General features: G+C 32.7%; 3 protein-coding genes across 3 annotated transcripts in view; 1 reads left to right on the top strand and 2 right to left on the bottom strand.

Moving 5' to 3' along the window:
- The window catches only part of LOC11417557 (cullin-3B), a 65419-nt gene extending 53850 nt beyond the window's left edge, over positions 1-11569 (bottom strand). The window contains 3 exon segments of the mRNA XM_039834654.1: positions 7897-8051; positions 8856-9831; positions 11112-11569. Of these exon segments, the coding sequence (XP_039690588.1) occupies positions 7897-8051; positions 8856-9831; positions 11112-11239 (1259 nt within the window). The 5' untranslated portion in view covers positions 11240-11569.
- LOC11418046 (DNA polymerase lambda) lies at positions 271-7694 on the top strand. The gene is made up of 14 exons (XM_003613688.4): positions 271-431; positions 523-660; positions 2719-3069; positions 3324-3402; positions 3506-3636; positions 4078-4140; positions 4372-4551; positions 4648-4701; positions 5118-5206; positions 5814-5904; positions 6293-6373; positions 6782-6849; positions 7158-7242; positions 7328-7694. The coding sequence occupies exons 1-14, from the start codon at positions 345-347 to the stop codon at positions 7424-7426; spliced, it is 1596 nt and encodes a 531-aa protein (XP_003613736.1). The 5' UTR covers positions 271-344; the 3' UTR covers positions 7427-7694.
- A 4255-nt stretch (positions 11570-15824) lies between the features above and the next one.
- LOC11427751 (cullin-3A) lies at positions 15825-18272 on the bottom strand. The gene is made up of 3 exons (XM_024784777.1): positions 18145-18272; positions 17451-17516; positions 15825-16755 (listed from the first exon to the last, which is right to left on the bottom strand). The coding sequence occupies exons 1-3, from the start codon at positions 18270-18272 to the stop codon at positions 15825-15827; spliced, it is 1125 nt and encodes a 374-aa protein (XP_024640545.1).
- Between the last annotated feature and the right edge of the window lie 2178 nt (positions 18273-20450).

Consider the following 20450-nt stretch of genomic DNA (forward strand, 5'->3'; position numbering starts at 1 on the left):
AACATGTTATTTATTGTTGATTGAAGAAAAAGATGTATAATAAATAGGGGCATGTATGTAAAGAAATAATTAATGTAGTTGGAAATAACAAAAGGGTCTTATAAAAAGGGACAAAAAAAATTCTCAAAATTCTTATAATTAGGGACGGAGGAAGTATGTCAAAATTTTAAACGACACTCACCGTGAGAGGAAATATTTTTTTTTTTAAATAAGTCAATTATTTTGGAACCGATGAGTAATTTATTATTCTCTATGTAGTGTCCACACGTGTGTGACAGGAACAAGAACTTAGAACAGAACATAGTTACATCAACTTCAATGTCGTCACTTAGAAGAAGCATCAGATGAAGAAAAAAGCGGAGCAAAATGGAATGTTTTCTGGTATGGTTGTCTTCTTTGTCTCCAAAGGAGTTCAAGCACGTCGATTACAGGTTTTCTTCTCAAAATCCATTTTCTATCTTTCATTTTCAGTTTCAAAGTTTGTAGCTTTTTTCAAATTTCTTTCATTTTGTGTGTTGTAAGATTTGGAAGCAGAGAATGGTGCAGATGGGTGCTGTTATAGAGGACCGCTTTTCAAAACGGGTTACTCATGTTTTTGCTGTTGATTCACATACTCTTTTACATGAATTTGATAGCCAACGTTTGTCACGGTTCAAAGGGGTTCGCTTCTTTAACTTCTAACTTTCTCTAATTCTTATTCCCTGTTGAGTTCTTATATATATATATATATATATATATGTAGCATTGAGACTTTACAATGTGTTTATAAGCGAGAGCAATTCTGTTGCCCGAGGTTGAGTTAGGTCCAACCCAAATTCTGATAAATAATAAATAGGGTCAGGCAAAAGGGTAAGGCTACTAAAACGACGGGTTAATAGTCATTTTGGTCCCTAAATGTGTAGGGAATATTGTTAGATTTTTCCTCTTCCACGTGAGCCAAAATTTTGAGTCAAAAATGAGTTGTCGTGGATTTCTATTCCTAGGGGACAAAACTTGCTGAGTTGGTCCACTCCTTTGCCCACTTATCCCATAATCTGATGCACACTCCTAGTAACTGAATAGTGCCAAAGATCAGCCCACGTTTCCAGACTATGATGGACAGGGCTCTTTAGAAGGGAAATGCATTCACTCTGTTTCATGGTACTCTTCTCTCTATAGAAAACTACACAATGGAAAAGTGAGTTTTTTTTTTTTTTTTTTTTGAAGAAGCTAAAGGCACTAGGGAGAATCGAACCTGAGACCTCGAGGAGGAGTGTGCTCTTTCCTAGGAATGGTTGGAGGTTAGTGTTCTTAATTGGCTTCTGCTTACGAGTTTAAATGTGTTGTTTATGTTGTTTAACATGCTTAAATCGATTAGAACTAATTTACATTTGGTATCAGAGCAATTTGCAGATTGAACAACTGCATAATTCAACAAACATGCTCATTAACCATAATTGAGACAAAGTAAATAAATAACATGGTTTACCAATGCAAATCATGCTTAAATATATAAATTTAGTGACATAACACCTGCCAGTGGGCTAAAGTTTTACCTAATTAGATTCAGATTATATAGATTATATCTAGTTGACTAAAACTTTAGCCCTCAGGCAGGTGTTGTGTCACTAGATTTATATATTTAAGCGTGATTTGCATTGGTAAACTATGTAATTTATTTACTTTGTCTCAATTGTGGTTAACGAGCATGTTTGTTGAATTATGCAGCTGTTCAATCTGCAAATTGCTCTATACCAAATGCAAATATTTCTAATCGATTTAAACATGTTAACCAACATAAACAACACATTTAAACCATTAAGCGAAAACAAATTAAGAATACTAACCTCCAACCATTGCTACGTTTCCCTTTTATAGAGCCTTGCCCATCAGCTGATCTTTAGCACTATTCAGTTACTATAGGAGTGTGCATCAGATTGTGGGAAAAGTAGTGGACTAACTCAGCAAGTATTTTTCCCTAAGAATAGCAATCCACAACAACTCTTTTTTGACTCAAAAAATAAGCTCACGTGGAAGAGGAAAAAAACTAACACAATAGTCTCTCAATGTATCAAAATTCTAAAATAGTTCTTGATTGTGCACTCTGTTAGTCAAAGTAGTCCTTGACGTTGTAATGATCCATTAGTATTGTCAAGTTAGTCCCTCAGTATACTTATCTAATGTCATATTGGTCCCTATAAGTATCTGCTTATTGCCATATCAGTCCCTATAAGAAAAGAGTCAGTGTCAACATTGAAGGATTGTTTTAACATCAAGGACTCTTTTGACTAACATAGTTCACAATCAGAGACTATTTTGATATTTCGATTAATTGAGGGATTGTTGTGACTACTCGTTACACATTCAAGGACCAAAATGATTTATATTTTTTCAAAAGAAGGACCAAAATGACTAATACCCTTACATTTGGCCAACCAACAAAAAAGACCCATATTTTAAAATTTGTTTTATGCGTCATTGACTATTGAAACTTATTGTGTTGCTCTCATAATAAAGACCTTGTAATTCAGAGCATGTTCCAAATGTATTTCTTGGTTTCACTCTTGTAAATAAAGAGAGTCTGAGAAAATGAATAAGCTTAGTGATTGAAATCAAAGTAAAGGGAAGCCATGTACAAATAACACATAATCTAAATTATTGAGTGTTGGGGAGTCCGGGTCGCAATGGGATTTTACATTACATGTTTTCATTTTTATTGGTTGATGATGCTTTTTGCAGTCACTTCTCCTTTATCAGTGGCTGGAAGACAGCTTAAAATCAGGGGAGAAAGAATCAGAGGATCTGTATGTACTGAAGTTGGATCCTCAAGGTGAAGGTATCAATGAAATTGACACATCGTTGGATCCTGAGCCAATTGATGGTAGCCTTTCTAGTGAACCTCAGCAGTTACAAAATAAGAAGATCAAATCATCTTCTGAGGATGCTGAAATTGTAAACCTTAAAAGTAATGAAGATAGAAGAGAAAATGCACCACTTTCATTAGCAAACACGGCAAGCAGTCATGGTGAAGTTGAGCATTTAAATTGTGTAGACAGCAGACCGCAACACCTTGATTCTGAAAATGCGGCAGTGAGATCTTTATCCCTACAGTTGAAGATTATTTTCTTTAAATATATTTCATCCAAAACTTTGCTCTAGCTTTTCTGAATAGTATAAACTTGAAAAGAAAAAAAATCATAATTTATAGATTGGAGGGAAATTAATGTAAATGGCTTTGAAGCACATGCATAATGCATTCATGAAATTTTATTTATTTTAAGCTCATACTCTAATTTTTATTCCTTGTTGAAACTTATCTATCAATCATGGCGAGCTCACTGCAGTCGTCCTTGCCGTACTGCCCACCTGACCTAAACAAGAAAATTATAGAGATATTCGGGAAACTTGTGAACATATATAGAGGTATAAGGCTCATATAACTCCAACAGGTTGCTGTGTTGTTTCTTTTTTCTTTTTTCCGGCTATTCTAATGATCTTGTTTTTTTGTGCTAATGATGTTTGAAAGCATTGGGTGAGGACCGGAGATCCTTTAGCTATTACAAGGCTATTTCAGTGATTGAGAAGTTGCCATTTAAAATTGAAAGTGCGGACCAGATAAAAAACCTCCCTTCAATTGGAAAATCAATGGAGGATCATGTAAGTGAATTCTGTGACTAAACACTCTGTCTTGACTCTGTGGATGCTTGTTTGAATGACAATTTGCTATAACTTAATGGTTCTTCTCTTCTATTAGATCCTCCTCGGCTAAAATTTCAGCTATTTTTAGTTTAATAATATCTTTTAGCTGTCCGATGATCCTTGTTGTCTGATACGGACTTTTAGAAAGTTTGTTTTAGGTTATCAAACGATGTTTGCTATAGTGACATGTTTGTTTGGTTCTAATATTCAATTATGCTTCTTATTTACTTTTTTCTTTTGTCAGTTTTTTAAAATTTATTTTATTCATTGTAAAGGGAATGACTCTCCAATGTTAATACAAACATATGAATTTAGTCCTCAATAAACATTTGTGCTTATGTAATTAGTGAGGGATTTGTTGGGTCAGGTAATAGACAAACAATTGTTTCTGCTGTGTAGATTCAGGAGATAATCACTACTGGGAAGTTATCGAAATTGGAACACTTTGAAACTGATGAAAAGGTACTATTTCCTTGGCCTTTTTTAAACACTTTTGCATCATATTTGTTTAATTTTATAACTTACGTCTTACTGTACTACTGATTGAATTTTTTTTAATGTTATCTTTTATTGGTTTTCGATATGTAATAGGAAATAGCATATATTCCATAAATAATAAACCTTGTATATTTTGACATTTTAATTGCAACCTTGCTGCCTTATTGTCTTCAATCTGATTCAATTCAACAATAGGTGCAAACAATATCCTTATTTGGAGAAGTATGGGGTATAGGTCCAGCCACAGCACTGAAGTTGTATGAGAAAGGACATCGTACATTAGATGATCTTAGGAACGATGATTCACTTACAAATGCACAGAAGTTAGGGTTGAAATACTTTGATGATATCAGGCATCGAATTCCACGCCATGAGGTCTGTCTGGTGGTACCTTTTATACACTGTTATTTCGCAAAAAACGTACTCGTTTTATTTTTCCCTAAATTACTGATGCTCTTTTTGATTTGATAGGTTCAAGAGATGGAACAGATTTTGCAGAAAGTTGGGGGGAATGTTTTGCCTGGGGTGAGCACTACAAAATTTTGGATAAACTGAGTTTTGATATGTGTTTTCTATCTTGTCATGAATTTTTTATTAGAATTTGTTATATGAAATATGTCAAACATAATTTGGGACGCAAATAATATAGAAAAGATGATGAATGGTTCAAGCTTTATTAAGAAATCTACAATCTCAAACTTCCGCCCTCTGTCTGAAATCGTACTTCTCAATTTTTGTGATTTACATTATGTTACTCATATATTTGGGATCCCTAGATTCTAAAATCTACTGCCTCACGTATTTCAGTTCATGCTTTCACTTAAAAATTTCTGATAATTCTTATATTAGTCATACACCAAAGTCTTTTTATTTGTTGCTACTTCAGCCGGAAATGAAGCGTGCCATTGACAACCGAGTTACTCTGCTACTAATTCATTTAGGTTACGATTATTTGTGGAGGATCATATAGACGTGGAAAAGCTACCTGCGGGGACATTGATATCATTGTAACACATCCAGATGGAACAAGGTACTGCTTTGTTTTCTATATTGTGTATTCACCGAGAAATATGCAGTTAAATGTAGTGGTTTTCGAATTTCAACTGAAAGTATGCTTTTCAATCAACTCATATATGTCCTTTTGTCTTTTTTTGTTTTTTCTTTTCTATTGGGGACGGTAGGAATTATTATTATTTAACGTGACACTACTAACCACTTTACATCCGTCCTTGAGCGAATTTGAACTCCCTCTCTTAAGGTTATAAGGTCAAACTACCAGTATAGAATATGGTAATATTTTGTTGGTACCATGCAGCCGAAATTTCCCTTGGTAACACAGAATTCTTAAAGATTCCTTTAGAAGTAAGCTAGCTTTATATACAGTTTTTGCTCTGATAGATTGAATGGTTGTCGTGTTATGAAATGTTAAATAGGTTAGTTAAGTTGTAATTTTGAAGTTTCCTTCATGTATCTTGTCCCTTTTCATCTCCATTATTGGAAAAATGTATAAACCATGCAATGACTATCCCTTCGCTCTTGTGGTTAGGAAAATGTGATCGTCAGCCATCATTCTGCACTTCTCATTTACTTGTAGAACATTAGCTAAGAGGCTCACTAGATTTGTTAATATCTTGCAGTCACAAAGGGTTTTTGCCCAAGTTTGTAAAGCGTTTAAAGGATATGAGTTTCCTGAGGGAGGATTTGATTTATAGTACTCACAGTGAAGAGGTATTGTTAGCTTCTTCATATTGTCTGTGTTACAAATGGTATTTTATTTGGCCAACTAAGCTTTCATGATAACATCTAAAATAAGTGTGTTCTTGCATTCAGAACTTACATGAATGTCTTAACATATTGAAAATTGATAATCTTAAAATAAGGCGCATGTTATTATCTGTTATTTTGTACTATACACCATGAGAATCTGACATAAACCATCATCCTATTCTATAAGCATCTCATAATGTAATCCTTATTTAAGATAGGGCTATCTTCCTTTAATTTTAAAATTATTATAGCTTAAATATACATTTTACTGATTCAATATCTAGTAATATTTTTCTGTGCAAGTCAATCTGGTGGATATTTCTGCAATAACCTTTCCTTGTATGCACAGGGCACTGATTCTGGTGTTGATACATACTTTGGTTTTTGTACCTATCCTGGACGGGAGTTACGGCATCGTATTGATTTAAAGGTGACATATAGCATTGTATATAAATTTCTTTATTATAAGTTTCAAGAAAATTCTTCATAGAATGTCTGATGACGGCTGATTGGAGTTTAAACAATTTCTTTAGTAGATTTCGTAACTTCTGACATAGTATTGTACTGTTGTAGTTTAGTATTGTTTTTCAATTTTTCTTAATTTTTGTTTTTGTACGATATTTCTGTGACCAATCATACCTTAGTATTGTTTTTCAATTATTCTCTTATTGTCAAATGCTTAGCACTAAACCATTGAATACCGTCATAAAATGTTAGTGCAGTTCTCAATTGCTCACGTTTTATGTTGTACTTTGTTGTTTGGCCAACTTTTAACATCCATAGTTCTTAGCTATGCACAACTCAGACGTGTATATGATGGATTTTAATGTTTTGGCAGGTTTACCCAAGAGAGATATATGCTTTTGGACTTGTAGCTTGGACCGGAAATGATGTATTAAATAGGAGGTATGCTCGCTTCCTTTTACTCTGAACTTTCCATTATCATTGTGGCTGAAACGGATTGGATTGGTTTTTTTTAAAAAATAATTTTTAATGGATTGATGAATTGTTTTGATCCGTTCATTACCATCCAAATCCATCCTTTTTGTCACCCCTACATTTGCCTCTTCCCTCTTTTAAAAAATGGCTGCTTCAATAACCATACTTACGATTACCGATTTGATGGAATTTCATGTATATATATCTATTTCATTGATTTCGTTGTGATCTATAGTTGAGTTATGTTGCTTTTTCTCTTGGGTGTTTGAATGCAGGTTGAGACAGCAAGCAGAATCTAAAGGATTCCGTCTTGATGATACAGGATTGTTTCCAGCTATTCAGGGTTCTGGTGGCAAACGGGTATGATGTATTTTATGTTTTCATATATTTTTTAAATTACAAAATAGATTAGAACGATGTTGTCTTGATATGCTTGATTTTGCAGGGCACAAAAGGTACTGCAAATATGAAGTTGTATACTGAAAAGGAGGTTTTTGAATTCTTGGGCTTTCCTTGGCTTGAACCACATGAAAGAAATCTCTAATTTCGAGGTACAATACCCTCTTTTGATGTTGGAAAGGGGTCTCTTGCAAGATTTTTGTACGGTCTGTTATGCCCGCATTGTAGGCTATGGTATGTCGAGCCAAAAGTTTTTCGTCTGGGTACAATCTGTATTTTTTTTTCATTGGGTGTTGCTTTGTATGTAAATATATATGTAGGAAGGATACAAGTTTACAATTCTGGTGTCATCTTCAAAAGATTGTGTACACAAATAGCTCAATGATATGAATGCTGTTTCTTTTTTCTTTTGGGATTCGCCTAGGCTCAATGTTAAGCCACAGATTTAAACAAAGTAATATTTGATAAGTGGAAGCAAAATTAAATACTATTATAAACACTCTAATAGAAAGGACAAAATGTATAGAGTGGACGAGAAATCCAAAACAAACCGACAACAATATGGTGTTCTAATATTTTTTGTAAACTAAGACATCTGCAGATTTTACAATTCGCGTTGCGTCAGCTACAGAAGCTTGGGGAGAAACAGCTTTCCTTGCTGCAAATTCCATGTTCACTTTCCATGGTTGCTCTTCCTTTACAGCAGAATCTGTTATCACATGAGTTATATAGCTGGCATATGAATTGTTGTTCCAGTGGATTTTCAGACCCTAGACAAAGGCGGAATAAATTGATGTAACAGGTTCTGAATGAACCCTTAACATTGGACTCATTATTCCGTGGTTTATCTATCGTAGTTTTCCAAGATTTCTCATGATTTTTTCTTCCTGTGGATTTAGTGAAATTGATAAAAGTTGATCTATCAACGTGAACCAAAAGAACACCGTATAAAAATGTTGCACCTAAACAACAAACAAATCAACGTCACACTGAGACGATAAAATTATGATACAGAAAGCTAGATCTATGTGAAAATCGTTTATTTAGATTAAACGATGAGATAAAGATGAAGAGGGGTGATTTCGGGTCAACAAAGACCGCAAACACCATCTCATCTCAATAAAGAAAATAGAAGAGAGATGTTAGGTGGGAAAAACTAGGGCCGGTTATTTGTTGGAGAGGGAGAGTTCTTCAATTCAAAGTTATTGTTAGCCTAAATATTGTTTTCAAAGATGGTCCCAATAGGTTTATAATATTTTGGTTAATTACATCTTCCTTCATTACAACTAGAACAAAATGTAGAGGAACTTAATAAACAAAATTGAAGAAGAAAAAACATCTAATTGAGTGAACATAAAAAGAATCAACAAACTGGCATCACATATAATTGAACCTTCCATTATCAATTTATCATCCATTGTGACTTGAGTTTAAGTTCAAAAACTAAACTTGTACAAATTATATCTCCCCCAACCAACCAACTCAAAAAATCTGAGTATGCAATTAGTTTATTTCAAATACTTCGCAGTTCTGATAGTTCACACTCCAAGACGTAGAGGAAGTTTCTAAAAAGCTTCCAACTTCAATGACTTTTCCAACTTCAAGTTAGTGAAAAATTCAAATAAGGAATTAAAAGCATTCCGGAAAAACTTGTCATTACTAAATGCCATGTTTATAATCTTGTCGTATTTATCTTTGTCATCCAATAGCCTCTGCAAAAATTCAACAGGATCCTCCAACCTCTTTGGATCAGTAACAAGCTTGTCAACGGACACTCGAATGTGTGAGATCATCGCTTCTTGTATTTTTGAGAGACCATCAGGAACCCGACGGAACAAGTTATACATTCTTTCCAAATCTTCATATTTATTACCACAAAGCATGTTTACAAACCCAGAGTTCTCCATATTGATTAATCTCAGCATGGGATTTTCAATCATCTCCTTCTCGATCGCATTAATAATTTTCTTTTCAGTCTTAGGGTCCAAGTAATGAATTCTATCCGTTTCCTCATTCAGGCACCTCTCAACTTTCTTGAGATAATCCCCGCAGTCACAACACTCGATATATTTCTCGGATTCAGCCTTGTAAGATTCAGCTAAAACTTGCAGAAAAGGAGTCTCAAATTCTTGCTCATAAACAGAAGGACCTAAATCAATTAGCATCTTTGTAACATTTCTAATCAGTTCTCTGTTAACATCTTCCCCGGCACACTCCTTAAATACAAACTCCAAAAGCGTATTCGACAGTTGAGTCCTTATCTGGTTTGAATAAATAACAATTTCTCTCCACAGGTTCAGACCAAGTTCATAAACAGGAGTCTTTTTTGTGCTTGGGATATAAGTCCTTTCCATGTACCTCAGAATGTCCCTAAGAAATGCTAACGACTTATTATAATCATTCCATTTCGTGTTAAATTCTTCCAGGAACGAAATTCCTTGAGTGGCTTCAAGAGATCTAGCTATCTCTCTGAGATGAGAAGTCATGGTGGCAACTAGCCCAGAGTATAGCTTCTCACCAAAATTGTAAAGAACCATATAATAAGCATGTCTGAATCCACAAAGTAAAGACAATAAAACATTAGAAACAATAACATATCAAGGTGAAAGTTGCCACAAACTCTGATTAAATGTCCAATCACAGCTTGTAACATTTTAACTCAAATTTCATGCAAAGAAATGTCAAAAATCGCGTCGTACACAAGATTATTTTATTTCCCCTATTAGCAGCTGCACATTTTTCTTGTCACATGATGACTACACTTTCCTAATTAATTTTATTAGCAAAACCATGGTATAATTAGCAACTTGTTCAACATGAGTGACTTGAACAAACTTCAATTTCATTGCATACAAAACTGAAGCTTCATAGATTGATGGAATTCTGTTGAATAAATCTCTATCTTCCTACTTGATAAAGCAGCAAGATAAACATGTACAACCAGTCAATGAACATGATAATGTAATTCAACCAATCCTTAAAAGGAAAAGAGAAAAGGGAGCTTTTAGATAAACTATCTTAATGAAATAATTATTCAACCAGTGTTTATCATATAAGACCTTATATTTAATTTACTTCTTTAATCAAAGAGAAAATTAGGGTAAACTCTGCATGATATGAAAGCAGCTTATGAGTTATGACAAATTTGGAAGAACTTACCAAATGAGCTGAAAACTATTGACATATATATCATCTATGAAGCACAAACACTCCCATGGTTAGGCATGTCTCATAACACCCGCACGACACATGTCGGATTATTCAGAAAAGTATCCTAAAAGAACTTTTGTTTTATTTGCTTTGACACACCTAGCACACACATCTGTGTGTGTGTGTGCGCGTGTGTGTGCAAAGCGCATGTATGTATGTATCGGTGTCCTATGTATTTTGACATTAACAACTTAGCAATGTCGACGTGTCTTCAAAAAAACCCTACTTACAACTGCATATCTTAAAAGACAAGCACAGTTATGATAAAAAGTTAAACAGCATAACATTTGAAAACTAAAGACATATCATCATGAATTTTCATCTATATAGAACTCACACTTTTGATCGAATGTGTGTTTGGTGTCGGTGTCCGACATTGACACGACACCGACACATGTAATCACATTGGATTAATCTATTTTTTTCAAATTGTAAGTATTATCGTGTCAATGTTGGTGTATTCGTTTTCGTGCATGTGCTTGATTGATTTCCATAAGATATTCCAAATATTTCTGAAAATTTGCTTTGTTAGGCACCAATTTGATCATTTCATAAACCCTAATCAAAATCCAACGACAACTACTGCAAGTACATATCTAAATGGGAATATGAGAAAGAACCTGTGAAGCTCTGCGAAACTAAGATGCCTAGCGTTGTGGTAGCATTTGAATATCTCACAAATTGCAAGTTGTAGAATGTTCCAATTCTTGTCAAAATATTCCGGATCACTTGCAACCTGAAAATTCATCTTCTCTTTCTAACGAAAACTCGAACACAACTTTCGTCTTACTCAGATTCCAAAAAACCCTAAAATTGATTAGGGTTGGAATGAATAACCTAGACTGGTCTTTGCAAATCTGATAACATGTTATGTTACGCCTCAATCAATCACCTGTTAATTGTCAAATTGAAGAGCAATGAAAGATCGATGGTCTTGTAACAATAATTGATAACAAAATATTTTTTTTTTTAGAAATTTACTGAAAGAGACCAAGTTGGGGAACGATGAGCTATGCGTAAGGTTGTTTTGGGTTTGTTTTTATACATTTTGGTTAGGGTTGGAATATAACCTAGACCTGATTAGTCTTTGCAAGGTTTGGCCTGATTTGGCAACATGTTTTGTTGCCACAATTTGTAAGATACTCCTTCAGTTATTTATTACTCCATCCTGTCCTTTATATAACAAACTTTAAACAAATAAAAATTGGTTTTATTTATAAGAAAAAAGTCATAACTTTTAAGGTGTATTTACTATATAAAAGACTTTTTCAATCCTCCTTTAATGTTATCTTTTTAATACTAGTGGAAACATTTAATACTTCATATGTTTTTATGAAGGTATACTTGTAAAAACATTTAAAACGTTGTAATAACTAATGATTTTATAGGTTTTGATTTTTTGGTTTTTCTTCTTATATTAAAAATCGGATGGTGGAAATATGTGCTCACTTATTATTACATTGTAATGTTTTTGGGATGTTTGGAATCATATTTTTAGGTGGATTGGTGTTGCTATTCTTATGCCTTATGATGCACCCGGTCTTTTCAATCAGTTTAAAATCGGATGGTGGGAGCATGTGATCACTAATGATTTTATTGGTTTTGATGGTTTTTGGTTTTTCTTCTTATATTAAAAATCGGATTGAGTATAAACATTGAAGTAGGTATCTCCTCGAGAAAAATTTTATAATTAACCTCAATTAAATTTATAATCTTTTTAATTTTGTGGGTCTAATGACCTTTTACAAATAAAAAATTAATTTGGTATGCAATTAATATAGGAAAACAATTTATTCTCATATCTTATACCATTAATATAGATACAAAAAAAAATAGTTTATCACTTTTAATTTCTTAATCTCGGTAATTTACATATAAAATAAAATAAATACATATTTAATAACAACACTGCATTAATGTTGATATTGTAACAAAAAAAAATGTTGATATTTTAAAAATTATCACAAGTTTTCAAAATTTTATCACAACGACTTTCTCATGTTAGTACATAAAAAAAATTCTTTCTCGCAGATTTAAGCACATAAACTCCTCAACGAGTGCGCCGCAAATTTGTTTAAAAGTGTTTTACATATAAAATTAAAATATATATTTAATAAAAAAAAAACAAGTACAACTAGTCGTCACCCCTTTCTTTTTCTTCTTCTTGTTAGAGGGGTGATTTAGGGTCATCCAAAATCACCAATCCGAGTTGTTTTTCCTTCTATCTTAATTGAATAAGTTATTTCACATATTTTCAGTTTTCTTTTGTTTGTTTTTGTGATTTCGTTGTCTCTGCACGACTCTGTTTCTTTTGATTTCCCGTTTTTGTGCAGTGTGTTTTTGATTTCCCATCTTAGTACGGTGTTTATTTGATTCAGATTGAAAGATTAAATTTGAGCAAATGCATATCCGATCAATGACTTTGACGTCATCAATGTTGCAGATCCGGAGACATGAGTATTCTGGTAACTTGAATATAGTCGTTTATTCACAGATTCTTCCCTTTTGTTTTTAGTGAATTTGAAATTATATTGTAACAATGTACTCAATAATTTTGAATGAATGAATATCGTTTATTTTTTATAAAAAAGTAATATTTTGAAAAAATAATCATGAGTTTCTAAAACTTTATTATATTGATTTTCTCATATCAATACACTAAAATTTGTTTTCACATATATATGTGCATAATGGTGACACTACATAATTAATGCTGACATGTTTAACTCTACATTAATATTGACATTCTCCTTCAAAAAAAAAAAATATTGACATGTTGAAAATAGTCATGAGTTTTTAAAACATTATCATATTGTGTCCAAAATATTTTTTCCATATTTATATATAAAAACTTGTTCGGTTAATTTATTCTTTAATTGGTCCCCTAATTTATTTGTTGTTGTCATTTTAGTCCCATAACTCTTAAAAAAATCTTTTTGGTCCTTTGAATATCCTTTTTCAGTCAGTTTGATCCATAAATATAAGCACATAAAATACGCAACAAGTGTGGTGCAAATATTTACGGTCTTTTGCATATAAAATGAAAAAAAAAAATATTGATAGAAACATTATTTTAATTAATGGTGATATTTTGAAGAGAAAAAACCATGAGTTTTGAAAATTTTATCATATCGATTTTCTCATATCAGTACATAAAAACTTTTTTTATATTTTTTTTTCGAAAAACGATGAGAGAGAGAGAGAGAGGCGGCGGCTCTAGGTTCTTGCATTCGTCGACGGTGAGATTCAACGGGAGGGGGTGGGGCTCCAGTCAGAGTGGCACAAAGTGGAATATGACAATGGAAATAGATGTATCATTTTCAATCAAGGTGAAAATTGTTTGTGTTAGTTGAAAATATACATATATATATATATATATATATATATATATATATATATATATATATATATATATATATATATATATATATATATATATAAGAAATCCCACATTGCCTAGACTTAAAAAGAAATAAGGAGGCCAATACTATTATTTGGACAAAGCAAACCAACATTTCTTTTTGAAAACATGCCAAAATGAAGGGCACATATGTAATTTACACATTATTATTATCATTTTCTATTACCGGTTATTCTCCTTTTCAATCTTCTTCCTCTATTCTTTGCTTTCACAAACTGCTCCATTCCAACCACTCTTGAAGGTCCCTTCTTCTCTGGAGTAAATTTCACTCTCTCTCTCTCTCTCCACCCTCCACCATCACTCCGTTAGGCTCTCATGGGTTTCAGACGTACAAGTCAGAAACGAGAAAGAATATAGAAGAAAAGGACAATTTTAAAGAAAAAATTTGATGTCTAATTCTCCAAAACAGGAACACCTCTCTTATCTTATGTATATTTTTTCTTAGGTTCGATTGGTCTTTCTTCCATGAAAACACTAAAAAAAAAATAGTTTCTTTTTTGTTTAAAGGAAAGTGTCTAATGAAAGCATACATACAATTGAATAATGAGAGAACTTGGTGTTGATTAGAGAATTAAAATACAGTGATCCTAGGTGAGAAACCCCAATTTTTTTTCTTTCCTTGCACCTGCGTTGATTGAGGAAGAAGTTAATTTTTGTTTTTTTTTGGACGAGAAGGGAGAGAATAACTGGAATAATAATAATAATATTAAAAATAATCTCTGAATTACATATTTGCCCTTCAGTTTGGCTTATTTTCAAAAAGGAATGTTGGTTAGTTTTGTCCTAACAAAAAGGTGTTTTATGCTAACACACCTTCATATAAATTGAAGGGTGTGTTGTAGCATTCCTCATATATATATATATATGAATTTTGCTAGAAGCCACCCATTAAGGTGTCTTTTAGCAATCCACACCTTAAGGTGTGATTTTCACTTTTTAGTTATAACTTTGCTAAAAGACACCTTCATAAAAATTAGTGGTGTCTTTTAGCAAATGCTCATAGAATAACCTACTAAAAGACATCTTTATAAAATGTGTCTTCTAACAAAACCCTATATATATACACAGTGTTTCATTTATTTTTAAGCAAAATGGAGAATCATTAGGATATCAAAAAAAGAGATATCGAAAAAAAGCAAAAGTGAGGGGAGTCCTCAGGATATCAAGAGGCTAATGTTTTTCTCATTATGGTATATAAACTAGGGTTGGGAAACACCTTGGGGATAAATTAATCATGAGTCTCTTGGTTAAGGGAAGAGATTTCAGAAAAGGATACAAATTAAGATTTGTTTCGTATAGAACTTTTTTAAGGCTAATTTTTTATAACCCTTTGTATCTCTTTGTGAAATCTTCGATTAATGGACCAAGAGAGTTGATCTCTCACACAAAGTAGGTCAATTTAGACCAAAATAAGTAAACAAATATTGTTGTGTTCTTCTTCTCTTTCTCCTTTTACCTTATTATATTGTTTATGCTTGTTTAATCACTTGAGTTTTAGTTGTTGCTAATTTTGCTCCACGTATCAAAGTATTGGTGTGAGTTTTTTTTTCCGTATTCACAACTTATATATAACTTGCAACATGGCCATGCTTGAGCCTGAAAACTATGATGTTGCATCAAAATAAGAAGTATTGGTCAAGGTAATGGAGGACGATTAAAATTATCGAGAGGAATAATACTTAGGAGCTTGTAGATTGTCCACATGGAAAAAAATATCATTGAAATTAAACGGGTCAATTAAAAAAGCTTAATCAAGATGGCTCAATAGAGATGCACAAGGCTTAACCATGAAGCCTTGATAGCTCTTTTTGCACAAAAAGGGTGAAACATGTTTCAACTATAAGTGAAATCTACTTTTCTAAATACCTTACTTGAAGAAGAGATCTATGTGGAGAATCCACAAGGATTGTAGTCAAAGGAAATGAAGGCCAAGTTTTAAGACTAAGAAAATCTTTATATGGGTTGAAGCAAGCCTCCTGAGCATGGTGAGATCATCCAAGAGCCTCCACAAAAATTGAACAGGATCCTTCAACCTTTTTGGATCAATAACAAGCTTGTTAACGGACACTCGAATGTGTGAGATCATCACGTCTTTTATTTTTGAGAGACCATTAGGAACACGTCGGAACAAGTTATACATTCTTTCCAAATCTTCATATTTAGTACCACAAATCATGTTTACAAACCCAGAGTTCTCCATATTGATTAATCTAGGCATGGGATTTTCAATCATCTCCTTCTCGATCGCATTAATAATTTTCTTTTCAGTCTTAGGGTCCAAGTAATGAACTCTATCCGTTTCCTCATTCAAGCACCTCTCAACTTTCTTGAGATAATCCCCACAGTCAAAACACTTAATATATTTCTGGGATTCAGCCTTGTAAGATTCAGCTAAAACTTGCAGAAAAGGAGTCTCAAATACTTGCTCATAAACAGAAGGACCTAAATCAATTAGCATCTTTGTAACATTTCTAATCAGTTCTCTGTTAACATCTTCCCCGGCACGCTCCTTGAATACAAACTCCAAAAGCATATTCGACAATCGATTCCTTATCTGGTTTGAATAAATAACATTTTCTCTCCACAGGTTCAAACCAAGTTCATAAACAGGTGTCTTTTTGGTGCTGGGGATATAAGTCCTTTCCATGTACCTCAGAATGTCGCTAAGAAATGGTAACGACTTATAATAATCATTCCACTTTGTGTTCAATTCTTCCATAAAGGAACTTACTTGAGTGGCTTCAAGAGATCTAGCTATCTCTTGGAGATGAGAAGTCATGGTGGCAACTAGCCCAGAGTATAGCTTCTCACCAAAATTGTAAAGAACCATATAATAAGCATGTCTGAATCCACAAAATAAAGACAATGAAATATTAGAAACAATAATATTTTAACTCAAGCTTCATAAGATTGATGCAACTCTGTTGAATAAATATCTATCTTCCTACTTGATAAAGCAGCAAGATAAACATGTACACCAGTCAATGAACATGAATATGTAATTCAAACAATCCTTAAAAGCAAAAGAGAAAAGGTTGCTTTTAGATAAACTATCTTAATGAAACAATTATTCAACCAGTGTTTATCATATAAGACCTTATATTTAATTTACTTCTTTAATCAAAGAGAAAATTAGGGTAAACTCTGCATAATATGAAAGCACCTTATGAGTTATGAAAAATTTGGAAGAACTTACCAAATGAGCTGAAAACTATTGACATATATATCATCTATGAAGCACAAACACTCCCATAATTAGGCATGTCCCATAACACCCGCACGACACATGTCAGATTATTCAGAAAACTATCCTAAAAAACTTTTGTTTTATTTGCTTCGACACACCTTGCACACACATCTGTGTGTGTGTGTGCACGCCTGCGCGTTCGCGCGCTACAAGGAAATTGTGTGTGTGTGTGGAAAGTGCATGTATGTATGTATCGGTATCCTGTGTATTTTGACATTGACAACTTAGCAATGTCGACGTGTCCTTATCATGTTTATATCATCATCAACTTTCCTATTTTCTTCCAAATACTTGTGGAAAGTTGCTTTATTAGGCACCAATTTGATCATTTCAAAAGACCCTGCTACAACTGCATATCTTAAAAGACAAGCACAGTTATGATTAAAAAATTAAACATCATAACGTTTGAATACTACAGACATATCATCATCAATTTTCATATATGTAGAACTCACACTTCTGATCGAATGTGTGTTTGGTGTCTAACATGTATTAGTGTCCGACATTGACACGACACCGACTCATGTAATTATATTAAAGGGTCTTGTTAACGGGTGCCCCCGGGCACTTTTAAGCATCCTAAATTTAGTAATTATTCTCTTAAAAAGTCAACTGTTACAATTTTCAATGCAATTACTACACAACTTTTCATTAAAAACCTACTATTTTAAGTGCTTAAAGAGTACCCGGGGGCACTCGTTAACATTTCCCTATATTAAATTAATCTAATTTCTCAAATCGTTACTAGTGTCAACGTGTTAGTGTCGGTGTGTCCGGTTTTCGTGCATGTGCTTCATAGATTTCCATAGGATATTCCAAATATTTCTGAAAATTTACTTTATAAGGCACCAATTCCATCATTTCAAAAACCCTAAACAAAATTCCAATGACAACTACTACAAGTACATATCTTAAAAGACAAGCACATTATGATGAAACGAAGACAGTTTTCAATGAAGCAACAATGGGAATCATTAGAAAGAACCTGTGAAGCTCTGCAAAACTAAAATGCCTAGCGTTGTCGTTGCATTTGAATATCTCACGAATGGCATGTTGTAGAATGTTCCAATTCTTGTCAAAATATTTGGGATCACTTACAACTCGAAAATTCATCTTCTCTTTCTAACAAAAACTCGAACGCAACTTTCTTCTTACTCAGATTCCAAAAAAAACCTCAAATTGAAGGATTGTAACAAAGATTGATAACAAGAACAATATTATTGTTTTAGAGAATTTACTGAAAGAGACGAAGTTGAGGAACGATGAGCTATGCGAAACGTGCTTAGGGTTTCTTTTTATGTATTTTGGTTAGGGCTGGAATATAACCTAGAACTAGAAGGGTTTGGCCTCATTTGACAACATGTATGTTACGCGTCAGTCCCTTGTCTAATTGTGGGCCACAATTTCTAAGATACTCCTTCATTTATTTTTTTTATTTTTTTTATAGTAGCCTAGTAGTCGGAGCTCACACATTTAGATGTAGAGAAGTGCGGTGTCTGGGGTTCGAACTCCGACCCTGCATAAATTATGCAGTGTCCCTGCCAATTGAGCTAAGTTCACGGGGACTGCTTCACTTATTTATTACTCCATCTTGTACTTTATATAAGAAAATTTTAAAAAATATATAAGTTTCTTTTCTTTTTTGGCTTTCGCACCGGTTTCCAACCCACCAAAAGACGGACGACTAATCTGGCTCATGCGTAGAGGCATGCGAAGCGTTGTTCCTCCTGGGAATTGAACCCGGTACTCCCCGAGTACGTCCTTGGAAGGGGCTCCTTGCCACTAGAAACTAAGCAACTTGGTTAAAATATATAAGTTTCTTTTTTTTTTTTTATTACAAAGAGGGCCGAAGTCCGAAAATATATAAGTTTCTATTTATAAGAAAATGTCACAATTTTTAAGATGTATTTATTACATAAAAGACTTTCTTTAGTCCTCATTCAATGTTTATCATTTTAATACTAGTGGATATATTACTTCATAAAATTTTACGAGGGTATATTTGTAAAAACATTATTTAAAAGTGGTAACAATTATTGATTGTATTGGTTTTAATGTTTTTTTTTTATTTTTCTTATTAAGAGAACCTGAAGGAGTATAAACACTGAAGTAGTTATCTCCTCGAGATAATATTTATAATTAACCTCAATTAAATTTATAATTTTTTAATTTTATGGGTCTAATGACCATTTTCCAAATAAATAAATTAATTTGTTATGCCATTAATATAGGAAAACAATTTATTCTCATCTCTTATACCATAAATATAGATACAAAAGAACAATTTATTTTTATCTCTTTTAATCTCTTAATCTCAGTAATTTACATATAATATAAAATAAATAAATATTTAATAGCAACACTATACTAATGTTGATATTTTAAAAATAATTACGAGTTTTTAAAATTTTATCATAATGATTATCTCATATCAATACATAAAAAAATTTCTTCCACATATATAAGCACATAAATTCATCAACGAGTGCATGCAAATATTTAAAAGTGTTTTACATATAAAATAAAAAAAATATTTAATATAAACACTACATTAATGTTGATATTTTAAAAAAATAATCATGAGTTTCTAAAATTTTATTATATTGATTTTCTCAAATCAATAAACTGAAATTTTCTTTCACAGATATATGCACGTAATGGTGACACTACATTAATTAATGTTGATGTGCTCAACTGTACGTTAATATTGACATGTTGAAAAAAAGCATCAGTTTTCATAAATTTCTCATATTGTGTAAAAAAAAATCTTTCTCATATTTATATATAAAAATTTGTTTCAGCAAACACATAAAATTTGCAACGAATGTAGTGCAAATATCTATTGTGATTTGCATATAAAATGAAAAAAAAAATGATAGAAACACTACTTTAATTAGTGGTGATATAATTTTGAAAGAAAAAAAAATCATGAGTTTTTTAGAATTTACTCATATCAATTTTCTCATATTGGTACATAAAAACTTTTTTTTTATAATTTTTTTCCAAAAACTATGAGAGAGAGAGGTGGCAACCATAGGTTCAACCTAAGGCCACCGCGTCTGTTCTCGCATTCGCCAACGGTGAGATTTAACGGGATGGTTGGGGCTCTAGCCAGGGTGTCACAAAACGGGGGGATAGTGATTGGGATCGAGGAGAATGTATTATGGTTGGCTCACGACTTCATAAAGCAATCCGATCGGGTGATCGAGGATAGGATAGATCAACAATTTAATTGCACATGGAAGCACACATCATTACAAAACAATAGAATAACATACCCTAGAAAGAACC

Source organism: Medicago truncatula, chromosome 5, assembly GCF_003473485.1.
Source record: "Medicago truncatula cultivar Jemalong A17 chromosome 5, MtrunA17r5.0-ANR, whole genome shotgun sequence".
NCBI lineage: Eukaryota > Viridiplantae > Streptophyta > Magnoliopsida > Fabales > Fabaceae > Medicago > Medicago truncatula.

Bases quoted from the DNA above. Each gene is read 5' to 3' on its own strand.
- LOC11418046 (XM_003613688.4), top strand. From the start codon at position 345: ATGAAGAAAAAAGCGGAGCAAAATGGAATGTTTTCTGGTATGGTTGTC. The intron at 4,702-5,117 runs GTGAGCACTACA...TAATTCATTTAG, and splicing joins GGGGGAATGTTTTGCCTGGG to GTTACGATTATTTGTGGAGG. The intron at 6,374-6,781 runs GTGACATATAGC...ATGTTTTGGCAG, and splicing joins GGCATCGTATTGATTTAAAG to GTTTACCCAAGAGAGATATA.
- LOC11427751 (XM_024784777.1), bottom strand. From the start codon at position 18,272: ATGAATTTTCGAGTTGTAAGTGATCCCAAATATTTTGACAAGAATTGG. The intron at 17,517-18,144 runs GTTCTTTCTAAT...TTGTCTTTTAAG, and splicing joins AGTTTTGCAGAGCTTCACAG to ATATGCAGTTGTAGCAGGGT. The intron at 16,756-17,450 runs GTATTTGGAAGA...TTGTGGATTCAG, and splicing joins AATAAAGCAACTTTCCACAA to ACATGCTTATTATATGGTTC.